Source organism: Nannospalax galili, unplaced genomic scaffold (assembly GCF_000622305.1).
Source record: "Nannospalax galili isolate Female #2095 unplaced genomic scaffold, S.galili_v1.0 scaffold155, whole genome shotgun sequence".
NCBI classification, from domain to species: domain Eukaryota; kingdom Metazoa; phylum Chordata; class Mammalia; order Rodentia; family Spalacidae; genus Nannospalax; species Nannospalax galili.
Genome location: NW_008339923.1, coordinates 904,349 through 924,706, shown reverse-complemented (window position 1 = coordinate 924,706; position 20,358 = coordinate 904,349). Strand labels below are relative to the sequence as shown.

The 20,358-nt window shown below is 36.5% G+C and overlaps 1 protein-coding gene across 5 annotated transcripts in view; it reads right to left on the bottom strand.

Moving 5' to 3' along the window:
• Smchd1 (structural maintenance of chromosomes flexible hinge domain containing 1) overlaps positions 1-20,358 on the bottom strand; it is a 158,651-nt gene that overhangs the window by 70,077 nt on the left and 68,216 nt on the right. For all 5 annotated transcript variants that reach the window (XM_029564274.1, XM_029564276.1, XM_029564275.1 and 2 more), the window contains exons 21-25: positions 16,389-16,485; positions 14,167-14,239; positions 9,461-9,600; positions 7,332-7,466; positions 4,100-4,327 (exon numbers count right to left, since the gene is read on the bottom strand). In XM_029564274.1, coding sequence (XP_029420134.1) covers positions 4,100-4,327; positions 7,332-7,466; positions 9,461-9,600; positions 14,167-14,239; positions 16,389-16,485 — 673 coding nt within the window. The remainder of the gene's footprint in view (positions 1-4,099; positions 4,328-7,331; positions 7,467-9,460; positions 9,601-14,166; positions 14,240-16,388; positions 16,486-20,358) is intronic.

Sequence of the window (20,358 nt, the reverse complement as noted above, 5' to 3'; positions counted from 1 at the left end):
TGGAAAGAGGGTAAAAATAAAGTTTAAAGGTGAATTTTTTTTTTTTTTTTTGAAAAAGGCTTTCTCCTCTCAACCTAACTCTATGGGAGAAGGCCCAGCTCAGCTCAGCTCAGCTCAGCTCAGGCTGACTTCCTCCAATTTTTGCCAATTCTTACAGATATATAACCACTACAAAGTCTGCAAATTTAGCTTGAGAACAACAAAGAAAACTGTCAGTGAATTTTTCTTATTTTTTTCTTTTTCTTTTCTGCCGATGAGCAGAAATTCATTAATGGCAAGTTAAGAAAAAGTTCAGAAGCCAGGTCCTTGGTGTCACTTCAACTGAACATCCTTACACCTGTAGACAGAGAAATGGTTTGCCCCTCTTCCAAGTAGGATTGGGACTGTTTTTCTTTTAATTCTTCCTTCCCTTGCTATGGAGGATTAAAATAAATTGCCTAGAGCAAGGATTATTCTAAACAAGATGTTTTTAAAATATGGACAATTCAAACTTCTAGCAATCCTTTTAAATGACCAGATCCTATTTTGGGAAACCCAGGATGAGCAGAGAGCATAACAATTGTGAAAGAACAACTCCTACACTATGTTCCAGGGTGACAAGGTTTCTAACTCTATAGTCAACAGGAGCCATTACACAAGGATTACAAAACACTGACTCTAGACAGGGCATCTTTAACCAACTCAAAGAAACAGTTGGGGTGCTTTTTTTGGTTTTTTGAAATGTTTTAAAACTTTTTCTTTACTCTCATAATCTGAGGAGTTTGATCTATAGATATCAAAGCAAAAATGTACCATCATCTATTTGACATAATCATTTTTCCATTCAGTTCTTCCATAATACTAGATCTGAGGCTGAAAACTGTTCTAATATAATTATTAGGGTATTGAGGCAAAAAGCAATTTTCACTTCTGCTTAATCTTAATTTCATCCATGAAAAAAATAAATGAACAAATAAAACTATTCCAGGCTGAGCAAAGCCATGTGGGAACAAACAAAACGATGTACAGCCAACGACCACCAGCCAGTGTGTGGCTATGAGACATACTCATCCAGAGCTATTAAAACTTTCCATCCAATTTCAGATAATCTTTCTTCTCATACGTCCTAGTAACTCACAAGCAGCAACTTTTCCTACAATAGCCATGAGCACAGTAAGAGGCAACAGCATAGTATTTGTGTATACCTTAATCACTTACCTTCTATTAGTGTTCCTTCCTAATTGTTGCCACTTCTAATATGTCTTTCTTAATGAATTACAGATGAGTCTTTAATTCCATTTTCTACATAAGGACCAGGATTTTTTCTTTTTTTTTTTTTTTTGGTCTTTTTGAAACAGGACCTCCCTGTAGTCCCAGCTGGCCTAGAACTACACCTCTGGATGAGTATGTCTCACAGCCACACTGGCTGGTAGTTGTTGGTTGGTACTACATCATTTTAGTTGTTCCCACATGGCTTTGCTCAACTCGCTATGTAGACCAGATCTCACAGAGATCTGCCTGCTTCTGCGTCCCAAGTGCTAAGATGAAAGATCCACAATTCATATTGAATGGTTTAGCACAATACAGTGATTGTTTTTTAGGAATGTATATGTCTCATTACAGCAGAATTGAATGTATTTATGGTCTTTAAAAGGAGAGATTGCCCACTACTCTTTCAACAACTATATATAAAGAGAATGCTCTACTGCTGTTTAGTTCATGGGATAAGAATCTTTTTTGGGGGGGAGGGGGGTCTTTGAGAAAGGGTCTCCCAAGAATCTAATTTTTAATTTGTTCCCTGTTCAGTGAATAGTTTCACCATGTAGATTTAAACCAATCAAGGAGTAAATGGACATTTAGATGACAGCTGGTTGATGAGGACCAATAAAACTTCCCTAAGTATTATTTTTGACAGAGACAAGTCATTTTCAAATAGCCAAATTAGGGTCTTTATTATTAACTTTTTTTTTTTTTTTGGTTTTTTTTTTTTGAGACAGGGTCTCGTTGTAGCCCCAGCTGTCCTAGAACTCACTATGTAGACCAGGCTGGCCTCAAACTCACGAAGATCTGCCTGCCTCTGTCTCCCAAGTGCTGGGATTAAAGGCGTGCGCCACCACACCTGGCTAGGGTCTTTATTTAACAACACTATTTCTCTGCTCTTCTTTAACACTGTGTCTTCAGAATCACTACAAATATATCAAATGGCAATCTTGACTGAAATGAAAAAAATATACTGGGTCACAAAATGCCCAGTAAAAGAGCAAAAGATGGAAATCTTGCCTGACAATGGAAATTCTTTTCCTAAAGAGTTTTTTGATTTATTTTTTATTTTACATGTATGTTTTGCTTGCATGTATGTAAATGAACCTGTGTACACAAAGCAGTGGAGGCCAGAGGACACTGGATCCCCTAGAACTAAAGTTACACTATGTGGGTGGCTGAGAATTGAACCCAGCTCTTCACTTCTGAGGGATCTTTACAGCCCCTCAAAATCACTTTAAGTTTTTAGAAATTACATTTATTTTGGAGGGCAGATTGGGACAGGGATGAGCACATGTCATGGGGTATTTGTGAAGGTTAGAGGAAAATTTGAAGGAATCGGTTCTCTCCTTTCTTTGTGTGGGTACCAGGGATCAAATATCAGGTAATCAGGTTTGGCAACAAGGGTCCTTACACAATAAGCCATCATGTTAACCTGACAATCATTTTCTGAGGTATGAGTTCTCACTGATGAATGGCTACATTTCCATCTAGTCCAAGAGAAAAATTTTATTTAACCCAGAATTTTAAATACTAAGTTAGTGCAAAAGCAATTATATTGCTAAAATTTGTCATCTGACATTGAAATACATTCTTAAATAAATGTGGTTACATTACACATTATCTTAATGCTCATTTCTCATTGTATATTTTTTGTTAATGATGTTACTCGCTGTTTACTTTATGTTTACTTCATATAATGGAAATAATGGAAGAAATTAAATTTGAGCGATTTTCTTATTTCAGTTCAAAATGGCTCATAAAGTAGCAGAGACAATTTGAAGCACCAACAATTTGTTTGGCTCAGGAACTAGAAAGGGATATACAGTAAAGTTGTGATCCAAGAAGTTTTGCAAAGGATACAAGAGCCTTGAAGACAAGGCGTGGACTGACTGGCCAACAAAATAGACTGATGGAGAGCAACACGGAAGCTGACCCTTGATGTGGACCATTCAATGGCCATTCAGTATTTGAAGCAAATTGAAAATGTAAAAAAGCTCAACAGTGCCTCATGACTGAAAATAAAAACGGTCATTCTGAACTGTTGTCCTCTCTATTCTCTGCAACAGTGAATCACTTCTAGATCTGATAGTGACGTGCAATAAAGAGTGGGTTGTGTACGACAACTGGCAATTACAGTTCAACAGTTACACCAAGAGGCTCTAAAGCACTTCCAAAGCCAACTCTGCACCCAAAAAAGGTCATGGTCACTGGTGGTCTGCTGTCTGTTGACTACAGCTTTCTGAATTCCAGGAAAATCATTAGAGTATGAGTATGCTCATAGTTACTGTATGAGAAGTATGTTCAGTAAAGCAATGAGACACCATGAAAACTTCAACGCCCGCAGGCAACATTGATCAAAAGGAAGGGCCTGATCTTCATGAAAATGCCCGACTCAGTGTTGCACAACAAACACTCCAAAAGCTGAACGATTGGGGCTATGAAATTTTGTTTCATCCATCATAATCACCTGACTTCTCAGCAACTCAACTCCGTTTCCTCAAGCCATCTTGAAAACTTGGTGTAGAGAAAATGTTTCTATAGCCAGAAAGATGCAGAAAATGCTTTCTAAAAGTCTAAAAGTTTACTGAATTCTGAAGCATGCATTTTTACTTTATAGGAATATACAAGCTTATTTCTCACTATCAAAAATGTGTTGACTGTAATGGTTCCTATTGTGATGAATAAAGATGCGTTTGAGCTTAGTTATAATGGTTTTAAAAGTCGCAGTTCAAGACCACAATTCCTTTGCAACAACTTATCATCAGTACTTTTCTCAGACGTATTTTCTTATAGGAAAGCCTTCCAAGCCTTCCAAACCCAAAAGAATTTTTACAAGTAAACAATTTGAGATACTTACTTTAATCTTTTCGGCTAAGGCTGGTGTTATATTGATTTCTCTTTCTCCTTCATCATACATTTGAAAAATTAGATTTCGCATAACATCACCTGCTATCCAATTAACCTCATCCTGATGTTTGATCTGGATTGCCTTTTGTCCTTCTACACTAAATATCTGTAGTCGTGCAACATGGCTACTGGGAAGCAACTTGATAGTCTTTTCCACAGGTGACACATCTTTACAACTCTAGGAGGAGAGGAAAACAAAAACATACATTGAGTAACATATGTATTAATTTTCTTTTTTAATCTACTGGTGAATCATTATACTGCTATCAATTTAGTTTCACTATTATGGAAGATCATCTTATCACACTGTTAACACTTGTAGGTGATACTATTTAAAAGGCATTACAAACCAAGTGTGGTGGCTCATACCCATAATCCTACTTAGGAGTTAGAGTTAAGAAGGATCAAGAGTTCAAGGTTCTTCTCAGTTCTACAGTAAGGTTAAGATCAGTGTGAATATACATGAGACCCTGTCTACAAAAAGCACATTCATCATACTTTTAATAACTCAGCATTTTATGCTATCAGGTTATAAATGGTATTGGGTACATTATTATAACCAATAACAAGCATACTACATCTACAAGGATGCCTTCCCTCTTATTTTTAAATTTATTTTAAATTATTATAAACTTGCAAAATTTAAATTAAATTCCAGATTCAATAACCATCACTTATTAACAAGAATAAAGAAATAAAGAACTTTCCATAAAGAGGCAAATTGATGAAACAGAATATATTACTTTATAGTGCATTAGGCTGTATTCAAACTTACCATATTTTTTCAACTAATAACACATTAGAATAAATGAATAAACTTGCTTATAGCCAGAAGGGTTTTAGATGCCCTGAAGGCTGAGCTCATCAATATACTGGAAAATTTACAATTTATTATTGGCAAATGATGATTTTATAGATCAGTGAAGAACTGGATTATGCTACATGTCGATTTTCAGCATAGAAAATTAAATTATTATACTATTACTTCTTTAATAAAATACAGTGTCTTCAACAGCATATACTAAATTTAAAATAACTTTACCCCTACAATAACTTTACAATACTACTTAATGCATTTCCTTCTTCATGTAATTATAGTTATTCCTTCAGAAACCCATTTCAGTGACTGATTATATATTTAAAATTACTACAGCATAGACTATCAAGTAATTCATTAGAGGCATATTTACTTGACTCAATCTCAAGGCTCTTGCCTTTAGACAAGACATTGCAACTGCATAAAAATCAATAAAACTTGGTATTTGTTTTAAATGATCTGGATTCTTGGTCTTCTGACTTTTGTCCTTTAATTATGTAAGTCCTGTTTGTTCCTCTTGCCTCAATCCAAATCCTCCCCATCCTCACATAACTGCAAGCCCTATACCCATTGACCTTTTGCAAGACAGTAACAGAGCTGCTAACTGGGCATGGTGGCATATGCCTTTAATCCCAGAATTTAGGAGGCAGGTGGATCTCTGTGAGCTCAAAGCCAGCCTCTTCTACATAGTGAGTTCCAGGCCAGCTGGGGCTACAGAGAGACCCTGTATCAAAATGACTTAGAAAAAAAAAAAAAAAACAGTTGCTTACATTATTGCATGAAGGAAGGAATTGTATGCTAAGTATTTTAAGATCACCAAAGGCTAGTCCATAGCTCAGTAGAAAAGTTACTTGCCTTACATGTACAAGGGTTTGATGCCCAGCACAGCCCAAGGTAGGAAAAAAAGCTTATCAAATATAATTATCCTGAAAGGAACTAGAATGAATTAGCCAGGTGTGGTGATGCACGCCTTTAATCCCAGCACTTGGGAGGCAGAGGCAGGTGGATCTTTGTGAGTTGGAGGCCAGCCTGGCCTACATAGTGAGTTCTAGGACAGCTGGGGCTACAGAGAGACCTTGTCTCAAAAAGAGAAAAAAAAAAAAAATTAGGCTCTTTTAACTGCTTCAAAGCTCAAGACACATTAATACTAGGTATGTAAATTAATAGAGAAATATGAGTTAATCAGCTGATTAAATACCCTTCAAAACCACTGCTAAAGATCTTATTCAAGTATTTGACTTCAGTATTTGTTACCTTGTCTAGCAATCTTCTGAGTTTGACTGTTTATAATGGCTTCACCATTTGCCATGAGGCATGTCTAGTGAAAAGTATCCTAATAGCTAGTAAAGGATAAGAAATCCCTTGAGGGGGGCTGAAGAGATGACTCAGTTATTAAGAGCACTGGTTGCTCTTGAAGAGGACCCAGGTTCAAATTCTAGCACCCACATGGCAGCTAACAACCATCCAGAAGTCCAATTCAGGGGATCTGACGCCTTCTTCTGGCCTCTCTGGGCACTGCATGACACAGGGGCATTTACATAAATGCAGGCATAATGCACACAAAATAAAAACAAAATAAATAAAGTTAAAAAAACAAAACACCTTGGAAAAAGGCATGGTGACATATCTGACCAATAATCCTTGCACCTGAGAGGCTGAGGCAAAGGATTGAGATTTTGAGGCCTGCTTGGGTTATAAAGCAAGATCGAATCTTCAGAAAGGTAGAGGAGGATCCCTTTATGTGAAATCAGTATTACAAAACTATATAATTACAAAAACTTAAATACCCATGAATGCAAATTGGAACTTTACATGGCTTTTCGTGGTGGTTTAAGTGGGAACATTTACCAAACTTTCTAAGAAACAATAGGAATAGAACAAAATGATAAATTGTAATAAGAGGAAAGTTATAAGAATATGTAAACTGAGGTGGAGAGATGGCTCAGCAGTTAGGAGTATATACTGTTCCTTCAGAGGACCCCAGTTCAGTTCTTAGTATCCACATCAGGCAACTCACAATTGTTTGTGACTCCAGCTCTTTCAAAGGATCCAATATCTTTGGGCTCTAAGGGTACCTGCACTCGTACACATATATGCATGCATATCACACATATAATTAAAAATAATAAAAGTAAAATTTAAAAAAGACTATAAATCACTAATAGTTATAAACATTTTAAGAGATTTGGTCAAGAAAATTATTATCTACACAAAAAGTTAAAACAATCACTATTATACTTCATGTTGATTTTTTCTCTAAAAGAACCACAAATGCTTCATTTCCTAGGATCAAACAATTCTGCATGAAATATCATAAAGCCGTTATCTTATACTGACTCAATATCAGTGAGTAACAATAACTTACAGGTATTTCAATTATTGCTTTAAGTGTCTGATCTTTCTTAATGTTCTGAACTTGAATTGCTGATCCTGTTAAAATACTGGTTCCAGAACTACTGCAATCTACAACATAGACCGGAAGATTTGGAACACCTAGAAACTAGAGAAAAGATGAAAAGTAATTTAAGATTCCAGTCAATAATCATTGTAACTATTCATTAATTGTTCAAACTTCCAAATAATTCACCAGAGCTAGAATTTCCAGCTCTAAGTCAAGAAATGCTAAATGAAAATTTAAATGCTGGGCTGGAGAGATGGCTCAGCAGTTAAGAACACTGGTTTCTCTTGCAGAAGACCCGGGTTTGAATCCCAGCACCAACATGGCAGCGAACAACTGTCCTTAACTCCAGTCCCCGGGGATATGATAGCCTCTTCTGACCTCCACAGGACACTGCAGGACACAGGTCTACTTACCTACATGCAGACAATACACGCATACACATAAAATAAAAATAATAAATAAAATTTAAAAAGAGAAAATGTAAATGCTAGAATTTCTGAAAAGTGATTATCTATAATGTTAGGCAAGTTTTATCCCTTTTAGAAGCAAAACTAATTTCCTTAAACAGTGTATTTTCTTACTTAAAAAAATTCATTTTTATTTATGTATGTGTGCTTGGGTCTACGTGTGTGTGTGTGTGTGTGTGTGTGTGTGCCAGAGGAGGGTGTTACAGATGGTTGTGAGCCACCGATGTGGGTACTAGAACTGAACTCACATCCTTTGGACGAGCAGTAAGCGCACTTAACTGATGAGTCATTTCTCTAGACTCCTTTTTAAATTTTTGGAGTTTCATTTTATTTACTGCCAAATAATTTATTTACAAATAAAACACTTCATCTAAAATGTGGGGATGGGAGGCTGGGGAGATGGTTCAATAGTTGGTAAAGCGCTTGCCCAAATAAAAATATGTAGGTTTAAAGCCCAGAACCCATGTAAAGTCCGTTACGGTAGCATGCCTCTATAATCCCAGTGTTCCTACGGTAAGATAGAAGAGACAGGAGACTCTCCTGAAGCTCACTGGCTTAATACTCCAAAACCCCCTATAAGGAAGTTAGAACAAGAGACTCTATCAAATAAAGTGAAAAGTAATAATCAACATGTGAGATTATCCTCTGTCCTACACCCCTACACCCCCCCCACACACACACACACAGAGGAAAAAGTGATCGGGGGGGGGGGGGGGGGGCTGGGTACTTAGACCTGATGGCACAAGCCTCTAATTCTGAAAACTCAATAGGCTGAGGCAAGAGAATCACAAATTTAAGGCTTTCTTGGGCTACTAAGTGAGTTCAAGGTTAGCTTAAATAACAGTGAAATCCTGTCTCAAAACCAAAACTTGGCCGGGAGTAGTGGTACATTACTTTAATCCCAGCACTCTGGAGGCAGAGACAGGAGGCTCTCTGGGAGACTAAGGCCAGTCTGATCTACATAGTTTCAGGTCAGCTGGGGCTATAGGGAGATTCTGTCTCAAAAAAAAATAAAAATAAAAAGATTAAAGAGGGGTGAGAATATACTTTAATGATAGAGCATTTGACTCATTTGAGCAAGGCCTTATATTCAATTTCTAGTGCAGCAAAAGAAAAAAAGAGGGGAAATTCAAAAATGGAAACTAGGCAAAGCAGGTATCTTTACTGGCTGAGGGTTACCACAAAACTATGGGAAATGAGAAATCCCAAAAATTTTCCCATGGAATAGTCATTAAGATTTAACAACAAAAAAAAGCCTCATTAAAAAGAAAGGAAAGAAAGGAAAGGAAGAAAGATGAAGTTGTCAGGAAAAAGTGATGGGGAGATATGGGAGGAGTTGGAGGGGAGTGAGTGGGTGTGGATTTGATCAAAATACCTTATATGCATGTATGATTCTCAAAAAAAAATTTTTAAAGTTAAAAGATTTAATAACAACAGCAACAACAGTAAAACAAGAGCAAGATCTATTTCCTTTGGTTTCATTAAATGTTTTAACTTACAGAATTTAAAAAAACTTAAATTACTACTTAAGACTTATTAGAAAGCAGCTAAGACAATCTGCTATATATTAACATGGGAATCAACACAAAATCTAAGCACTATATCCTTATAGTACAGTAAGCTTACCTTACAATGAATGATCAGTTTTGGTTGACATGTTATGTTGTCTGATTCATCTACAACTTCCACTTGAAATGGGAAAGCTGTTCCGTTTTCTATAACTAATATTTCTGAATCAGGTTTCACTTTTAATTGATGCGGGGGACCTATCAGGAAATTATAGTAACAAAACACGTATTCAACAGATTTCAAAAACTAAAGTACTAAAACATCAGAAAAAACAAGTAACATTATATTAATAATGCAAGAAAGAAATAAAGAATATAGATGTTTAATCATTTCTATGCTCCAAATGCGCAGTTTGTAATGAGAACTGTCTCAATTGTGAAGCATTTAATATCTAGGCTTAGTTTTATAATAGCTATAACACACTGATTAATTCCTGATAGAAATGACCTAAATATGACTAAGAAGCCTTAAAAGATCCTGGGAGTAGAGGACAGCCATCAAAAAGCAAAATAAGTTTATTAAAATTTTACTTATTTTAGCATATAATAACTTATTTTATATAAAACTTTTTATTTATCATCTTAACTTTATACAATGATTTCTTCAGCACAAGTAAGAGCATGCTTGTTTCTATTCATAAGACCAGTTCTAGTCAGGTATGGTGGTACATGCCTGTAATTCTAGCCCTTAAGAACTGGAGGACAGCAGGGGCTACAAAGTTAAGTCCCAGGGCAGCCTGGGCTATAGAGAAGACTATGTTGCCCAAACAAAACAAAACCCTGGTATTTATGTAACAACATAACCAGATAAATATTAGGGTGCTTACTGTCTTTCATGTCATGAGCAAGTTATAAGTCTCCTTTAAAATTAATAAAGAGCCTATATTTTTACAGTTCACAGTTTTCAAATTTGATTCATGTTAAATATTAATACAAGTATAAAGACAGTAAATACATGTTTTACTTATTTGTTAACATGAATATTAAATATATGCCAAACACTGTGCCATGTTTTGATTACCATTCTAATTATATACAACACAATAACATAAATGAAGAAGGTTCTATTACTATCTTCATTTTATAATAGAAGTATCTACAATTAATGCAGAGATTAAAGAAAATATTTAATCTCAAGAAACTAAATAAAGAAAATATTTAATGCAAAGATATACAGGACACAAGATTAGTAAATGACAAGTGAGGTTTAAATCCTGGTTTATAATTTAGGTTTCTTTCTTTTTGGTCTTTTAATAAATATTTGATTTTTATTTTATATGTATGAGTGTATTGCCTACATGTATATGTAGGTGCACTCATGTCATTCAATGCCCACAGAAGCCAGATCAGAGGGCATCAGATCACCTGGAACTGGAGTTAGCAACCACTGTCAGCCACCATGTGGATGCTGGGAACTGAACCTCAGTCTTCTGCAAGAGCAGTCAGTGCTCTTAACCGCTGAGTCATCTCTCTAGCCCTTTTTCTTGGTCTTTTAGAGATAGGGTCTCCCTGTAGCCCCAGTTGGACTGGAACTCACTACATAGGCCAGGCTGGCCTCAATCTCACAGATTCTGTCTACCCAGGCCTCCTGAGGGCTGGGACTAAAGGTATGCACCAGGACGCCCGACTTATAATTTGGATTTCTTGACATTCATCATAAAACCATGCTACTTTCTATTGTGACATTTTTACTCTCAAAAAAAATGCAAATATCTGTTTCTAAGAATTTTACCAGCCAACTCCATATTATTTAGCTTACCTCTAAATGCTTACGTGCTTATTAATATAAAAAGCTTTTTCCACCAGGTGTGGTAGTACACGCCCTAATCCCAGCATTTGGGAAGAAGCAGGAGGATCTGAGTTCAAGGCCAAACTGGTCTACACAGCAAGTTCCATGCATGGTGAGACCCTGTCTCAAAAAAAGTAAAGAAGAAAAAAAAGAACTTTTTTCTATGTGCTAGTTTTCACTTGTATTTTTAAAATTATTATTTGTTTTTGTTTTGTGTATGAGTGTTATGCCTGAATGTATGTTAAGTGCACCCCTGTCATGCAATGCATGCAGGAGCCAGAGAGGGTGTTGGATCCCCTGGAACTGGAGTTCTGGACGGTTGTTTGCCACCATGTGGGGGCTGGGATTCTAAGTCAGGTCCTCTGCAAGAGCAGCCAAAAAGCTCTTAACCACTGAGTCAAGGCTCCAGCCCCCACTTTTTTTTTTTTTAATTAAGAGCACTGGCTATTCTTCACTGCTGAGTCATCACTCCCAACTCTAATCTTCACTTCCTTATTAATGCATGTCTGAAGAAAACCTCTAATAACTTCAATTTATGAGAGCAAATGGGCGATTGTTTTGCTGAAATCCAGTACAAAGTATCACTTACAAAGTGATTGGTACAAGGTTTTTAAGTATCAGACCTAAAATTTACATACCAATTACTTCTTGGCCTTTTGGCTAGGATCAAGTGTAAAACTTACCATGACAAGGATGATTTTAAATGTTTCATAAAGACAGGTCATTCTTTGCACAGAACTATGTTAAGAAAAGTTCATGCATACTTGGTACTATGTCTTCCACCCAATAACTATTAACTCCTTTAACTGCTATAAAAAGCAAAAACCCTATAAAAGCAAATAGTATTTCATTTTTTTTTTAGGTGAAAAAAACAAGCACAGACTTAAGTCTACATAGATTGAAACCTAGATTTACCAATCTGAAGATATACTTTTTGGATCCCTACAATAGACTCTTAAACCAACCAGCACTTTCTTTTTATTTTTTTATTTATATTTATTTAATAACCACATACTTAGAAGAAACAGTTTATTACAACAGCATTGACATATTCAATAACAATTTCCTGAGCTAAGATGCATCTCTTTGAAAATTGGCTGTAAATTTTTAGGCTTATAGTTGAATAAATACAGTTATACAATATTGTACTCAGTAAAAACCCTGTAAGACATAAAATTAAATGAGGTTTTAACCTTTAAAAAAGATCTCCATTGGGGCTGGAGAGATGGCTCAGTGGTTAAGAGCACTGACTGCTCTTGCAGAGGACCCGGGTTCGATTCCCAGCACCCACATAGCGGCTAGCAACTGTCCTTAACTCCAGTTCCAAGGGAATCTGACGCCCTCTTCTGACCTCCACCGCACTGCATGACATGGGTACACTCACATACATGCAGGCAATATCCAACTCATACACATAAAATAAAAACAAAATATTTTTAAAAAAGATCTCCATTTCATTTTTAAATATACTGTCTCATACAGAAAAATTCATTTTTAATGCAACTAACACTTAGATGTTTGTACATGCATCTCTAATCTCTATATATCTGATTATTACTGGTCACAATCGGTTACTTTTTGAGATCCCTGGTACCTGAGCATGGATATAAAGACATGAGGTAGATTTCAATGGGAATGTTTTTCACCTCTACTAATTAAAACGAAGCAAATTTTTATGCTTCTTCCTCAAATAATTCATTTTTTTATTCATTGATTTTTTTTGTGTGTATTTCAAACAGAACATTCCAAACAATCTTCATCTATAGCTACCCCACCACCAGCACTGGAGCCCATATACTCTGTCATGCCTGTTACTGTCCACTGTCCAACCAGCACTTTCTATCCTACGTAACTTTAATACAACTTCATTTGCTCAAGATTCTTATCAAATTAATATAAATAAGAACTTTTTCTTCTATAAGAAATTGTTAAACCAACAAAAGGCTGGTATAAAACATCTAGTTTTAACATGTCGAATAAGTATATCCCTAGAAAAGGAAAACTTAAAAAGTTTTTCCCTGAGATTGGGAGTTGTTATGTTTTTCAATCCAAGAATGTTTTGCAAGGTTTACCTCAGAGCTGGGGTGTAGCATGCATAAGACACACAAAACCTTAGGTTCAATCCTGGCCTGGCATCGCATGAATCAGGTTTGGTGGTTCATGCCTATAATATCAGTACTCGGGAGGTGAGTCAGGAGGACTGTAAACTCAAGGTCATCCTTGAATATATAGGGACTTTGAGGCCAGGCTGGGCTACCCTTTTCTTTTTTTGTGGTCTTTTTCAGACAGGGTCTCCCCATAGCCCCCAGCTGGCCTGAAACTCACTATGCAGACCAGGCTAGCCGGGAACTCAGAGGTCTGCCTGCCTCTGCTGGGTCTGGGACTAAAGCGAGGCGGGGGGGGGGGGGGGGGGGGGGGGGGGGGGGCTGGAGAGATGGCTCAGTGGTTAAGAATACTGGTCGTTCTTGTAGAAGATCCAGGTTCAAATCCCAGCACCCTCCACGGGCACTGCATGACATGGGTGCACTTACCTACAAGCAGGCAATACACTCATACACATAAAATAAAAATAAAATAATTTTTAAAAATAGTATCAAACTTTATCATAAGAATATTTCTTCTGCATCTTTTTTTTTTTTAACAGAATCTCATAATGTAGTCAAGATTGGTGTTAAAATTGTAATTTTCTGGGGCTAGAGAGATAGCTCAGCAGTTAAGAACACACTGCTCTTAGAACCCACTCTGTAACTCCAGCTGTAGGAGGATCCGTTACCTCTGGTCTCCATGTGCACTGCCCTCATGTACACATACCCACACACAAGCATTAACATACATAACTAAAAATAAAAATAATTTTTCAAAAACAGCAATCTTTCCTGCCACACAGGCTCACGAGCACTGGCCATGCACTACTTACACCAATATAAGAACATTTAAAAACTAACTATTCAGAATATTTTTAAAAATAACATTACCGGGTAGCAATCTAATTTTCAAAATCTGTGAGTCTTCTTTTAAACCCGGAAGAATAACCTTCAGATTAAAATTCTGTTGAAAAAAAGATAGCAAAATTATATCCAAGTTCAAAATACATGAGTAGCTTTCCATCTCAATTCTGATGTGTTTTTGGCTTTACATTTTCATTTCACTGTATAAATCTATTCATCCATTTTATATTCAGGAAAATCATTGCATATATGTATACAAGAGTCCTAGATGAAAAAAACTGGCCTATACTACTTTCAGGATAGAAGTTTCTCCAAACTCAAAAGGTTGAATTATCTTGGATAACTATCAGGACAAGAATGGGTAGTTTGTTGTTTGTTTTTTTTTTTTTTTAAACAAGAAATAAAGCAGTAGGAAATAATTAAAAATCTAGAAATTTCACCAGGTGTGGTACATGCCTTTGATCCCAGAACTCGGGTGCATGCCTTTTATCCCAGCACTCGGGAGGCAGAGGCAGTCAGATCTCTATGAGTTCAAGGCCAGCTTGGTCTACATAGCAGTTCCAGGCCAGGGGGGACTACAGGGAGACCTTGTCTCAAAAACACAAAAAAAAATTTTTTTAATGTAGAAATTTCTGAATGGAATGTAGTATTCTGGATTGGGCTCTAAATAGAAAGATAACAGTAGTCAAGACATTTCAATAAAGACTGTGGTTTTCTTAATAGTATTGTCTCAATGTTATTTTATTAGTTTTGATAAGTACACAAGGCTCTGAGAGTCAATAATATAGAAACTCTCTCTCAGGGTAGGAGAGATGATGGCTCAGTGGTTAAGAACACTGACTATTTTTGCAGAAGACATGGATTCGAATTCCAGCACCCACATGGCAGCTAACAACTGTCTGTAACTCCAGTCCCAGGGGATCCGATAGCTTCTTCTGACCTCTGCAGGCACTGCACGACACGGGTGCACTTACCTACACGCAGGCAATACACACAAACACATAAAATAAAATAAAAAATAAAAATTTTTTTAAAAGTTTAATATAGAAACTCTCTATAATTCTATATTATCTCTGAATACTACTTCTGTCAATTTAGTTATTTCAAAGTTTGAAAAAATTTAGAAGTATTTTTAAGTTCAATCTAACATTTAAAATGACAGACATTTCAATTTATTTCAGAAGACTCTTAATTCAGAAAGATGTACAAAACTTGATTAACTTCATTTGATTATATAAAGCAGTACAGTTGAGTAGCCCTTATTCAAAATGTTTTGTACTACTAGTATTCTAGAATACTTGTATCCACAAAATAAGATATTTTAGTAATGGAACAAGTCTAAATATAAAATTCATTTGTTTCAAGCAGGGCGTGGTGGTGCACACCTTTGATCCTAGCACTCAGGAGGCATAGGCATCTTTGTGAGTTCAAGGCCAGTCTGGTGCACATAGTGAGTTCCAGGTCAACTGGGGCTACAGGGTGACCTTGCTTCAAAAAGATAAAAAATAATAAATTCATTTGTTTCATTCACATCCTAAGCATACTACCTTCTGGTAATTTTATATAAAATTTTTGTTATATCCATATTTTCATTAACACCTATCAAATGAGGTCAGATGTGGAATTTTCCACCTGTGAGAGAATGTTAGCATTCAGAACATTTCAGATTCTGGAGCATTTCGCAACAGGCATGTTCTACCTGTAAGACCTGAAGAAATGTAGATCTTCTCCCTCCTTTTCTTGGCTGCTGTCAATAGATCAAACCCAGGTCTTGCATATGCTATTCAAGTACTCTAGTACAGACCCATGACCCAACATACTTTATTCTAAACAACACTGATAGGAAAATAGCTGCATCTTTTGCAACCATATCCCTTATCAAATATTCTGCTTATTTATCAGAGCAGATGTGTTTAAAGTGGTGAGCTAAAGTATCTATTTTTGTTCTAAGAAATAAGAGTATAAGAAAAAATTGTACTACTATTGGAGAAATGTTGAAAAACTGAATGAAGATGAAGACAGTTGGAAAACACTTAATTCATGAGTGTAGGAATGTGCCAATTTCATACAACTATAACTGGAAGTCAAGTGAAGTAATTCTGAGTTCCTAATAACTCAGAATTACTATGATCTTGTTTATAAAACTAACAACAAAAAACCAAAACTAAGTCATTTCATATTAGGTTTCCAATTTCAGTTTTACTATATAGAAAACAAATAATATTGTAACATTTATGTACAGTGCTTACCTTGCCTTGACAAGAGTTCACAGGACCCTTAGCTGTAACACCTCGAATTACACAATTTGGGCCTTTGGTTATTTCTTCATAATGTAAAGCCAGACCACTGGAAAAAATAAATTATTTTAAAAATTCCCCTTCATCACCTACAAATAAGTTGCAAATGTATCATTAGTATATTGAATTTATTCTAATAAGATATTTTATTTATTCATTATTTTCATTTTATGTGTATGAGTGTATTGCCTGCATGTACGTAAGTGCATCTGTGTCATGCAATGTTAGCAGAGGGCAGAAAAAGGCATCAGAACCCCTGGAACTGGAGTTATGAACTGTTGTTAGCCACCAACTGGGTCCTCTGCAAGAGCAACCAGTGCTGTTAACTGCTGCATCTGTCTAGCTACTCTAATATTTTTAAATAAGAAAAACTTAATGCTGGGATAACAGATGCACACTATCATGCCTAACTTTGTAAATATCTATTACAGAAAAAATATATCCAGCAAGTATTGGTAAGTGATCGATGGTCTAAACACTAAAATAATACAATAGATTACCATAAAATAAAAAACAGCATGAGTTAAGTTGGTCAAGACACAAGTAATGAGGCAGGTTATATATAGTCTAAGAGGTAACTGCATGACAGCAGCTAAAGTCTAATGCAACAGAGCATCATGTAACCATTCCTGCACTGAAAACCAAGGCCTTGCCAGAACTGGCTGGATCCAATGGAAAAAGATGCTAATTACCTTCTGCTTCATTATAACAGAATCTCCATATCATTATTCTTGTAGAACTGGCTATTCCCATTACATATCCAATACTATGACACTCAAAAGGAAAAAGAAACCAAAACCAAAACCACAGTAAAATCAGACAAGAAGTCATGCGAACTATATTCCAGGAACCCTAGCTCCTGCTACCCCTGGAATCTGCCTTAGCTTAACTTTCGCTAGATTTGACCATAAAAATGTAACTTGGTCAGAGTACCATCACACACACCTTGAATATGTACTCTCACTTGGTAATAAAACTTGCTTCCAATTCCTTACTTTGTCTCTTCTCTGAATTCCTTGACAGTGATAAGAACCTGGAAACTCTGGGTAGAGACTGGCTACTTGGTCTCCATCTATCCTGGTAACACCCCAGAACAACTTCACTGCTGGTAACAATAAGAAACCATCAAAAGTAGACCATAGATATAAGACTAATAGAAATATATACTCAAACAGGCCAGGTTCAAGGATGCCACTAGTCTAAATAATCAAAGATGGCTTTTGTTTTGCTTGGGCTTTTTGTTTGAGACAGGGCTTTCCTGTAGCCCCAGCAGTCCCAAAAGTCACTATATAGACCAGGCTGGTCTTTATCTCATAGATATCTGCCTGCCTCTGCCTCCCAAGGGCTGAGGTTAAACACATGTGCCACCAAACCTGGCCAAAGACGGCTTTCATGTTGATGTAAGCTTGTTAGTAATTATGCTGGGCTCCTTTACTGCTGCTATAACCAATCTGATTTCTGTTAGCTTTGAGAAAAAGATTTAAAAAAAAAAAATCATAATTTATTTAAAGTCTTCTCTGAGGACTAGAATTCAGACATTACAAGTTTTTTTTTTGCCTGAGCAGATGGTAAGACTTGAAATTCCTAATAATATAAAAATCTTAAGTCTTTATTTTCTTTTAAATTTATTTATTTACTTGTGTGTGTGTGTGTGTGTGTGTGTGTGTGCGCATGTTTTGCTTGTATGTACGTAACTGCACCCACATCATGCAATACCCACAGAGGTCAAGCCCAGGCAGTCAGAGCCCCCTGGCACTGGAGTTATGGACAATGTTTAGCTGCCATGAAGGTGCTGGGAACTGAACCCTGGTCCTATACATGAGCATCCAGTGTTCTTAATTACTGAGCTATCTCTCCAGCCCCAATAGTTTTTATTTTCAATCCTAAAACTAAGTAATACTTTATTTCCACTTATCCCAACAGAGTATTTCAATGAACAGAGCAGCGGAGACTCATTACGTAGAGAAAGGGTTGAAGGAAAAGGGATTAAAAAGGCATATAGATAATTTTATTTCTTTTAAACTTTTTATTATATCTATTTATTTTTGTGTGTGTGTTCAGTACATGTGCATGCTTGCAGGCCACGGTGTGCACACATGCCATGGTTCCTGTGTAAAGGTCAAAGTACAACTAGCACAAGCTGGTGGGTTCTGGAATATTAATTCAGATTGTCAGGCCTGGTGCAGGCATCATTATCTACTGAGCCTTCTTGCCAGTCCACATGCATCATTTTAAAATTAATTTTCAGGGCTGGAGAGATGGCTCAATGGTTAAGATTACGTACTTCTCTAAAAGATATATTTTGAAACTACATGTTTGTCTTTCTCATCAGTGCCCCGTTACTGTTATAGTGCTAATATTTACTGTGATGTTCTTTATTTTTTAACATATCAACTATAACTTGTAGCATTCATTTCCTAGTCCTACAAAAGCGAGTCTCAGAATTCCACTGTGGGAAAGTTTTTGCTCCCTTAACCTAAGATGGCTTGTTTTTTTCATTCTCAAACCCCTTCCTTTTATGACTCCAGGTATGTGCCAGAACTCCACACTCCCCACTTGACTGGATACATGCTAGAGCCTCACATTCCCAAATGTCAGAGAGTCTTGCTAAAGTGCCTCCTTCCTCTTTAGTTATTTTGGTTTAGATTCTTGGGTTGACTCTTACCACTGAAGAACAACCAGGTTTGGTAAAAGGGGAAGGCCATCTTAACAAGGTATGCTAGTTCCTTTGCTCTTGTACCCTTCTGATCACAAGTAAAGTTTGTCTTGCTGCGGAGCTTTCAATTGGAGTGGTGGTCTCCTTGTCTGAGACCCCAAATTTATTTCTAAGACAGGGCTAGAGTTTGGTTCCTAACACCAACATTAGGTAGCTCACAACCACCTGTAACTCCAGTTCAAGTGGAGTCTGATACTTCTGGCCTCCTTGGGCACCTGCATTCATGTACACATACCCACACACAGACACAGAATTAAAAACAAAATAAAATATTTTAAAAAGAATAAAGTTACTTTTCTTGTAAGGTAAAGACCGAGAGCTAGAACAGGAAAATTATTGATCAGTGAGCATCAAGTTATTTTGGACTATTTCCACGGTATAAATTTTAATACAAGAGGTCAAATGAACCAGGCTAGTTTAGGACATTTGTCTACTATCACTAATTCTGATTTCTTAGAAGTTCCTATAAACAATTTAGTTTTACCTCAGTGATGTGAATTTTAGCATGAGTGACTTTGTTCCAATTTTAGCCTAGTCTGGTGGGGCCTAGTAGAGAAGTCTAGTTTAAAACAATGGCATCCTGTAACTTCTATTTAAGAAAATCAACAATACATGTTGTTTAGAGAGAGAAAAAAAGATGTCAAGGGGGATACAACATAACTCTAGGGAAAAGATATCTCATTATGTATTTTCACTTTCTGTTGAAATCCCAGCAATCATAAAAGAGATCCTTTCCTTTCCTATTAAAAGCAAACATAAGAAAAAAGTGGACAGAAGAGACAAGGACAACAAAATGTAACTAGAACATAGGTCAGACAGGAGGGAAGTGATCTTGTAGTTCTAAGAAAGCTGAAGCCTAAAATATCTTGGAAACAACTAGTAGCCAATCTGTGCCACAGAATTTCAAGATACCACCCAGAGACTGGTAATACCAGCAGCCTCGCAGAAATGGGGGTAAAAGGGGGAAGAGAGACAGACAGAGAGGACAACAAAATGTAACTAGAACATAGGTCAGACAGGAGGGAAGTGATCTTGTAGTTCTAAGAAAGCTGAAGCCTAAAATATCTTGGAAACAACTAGTAGCCAATCTGTGCCACAGAATTTCAAGATACCACCCAGAGACTGGTAATACCAGCAGCCTCGCAGAAATGGGGGTAAAAGGGGGAAGAGAGACAGACAGAGAAGTTGGTAGATACAAATATTTCA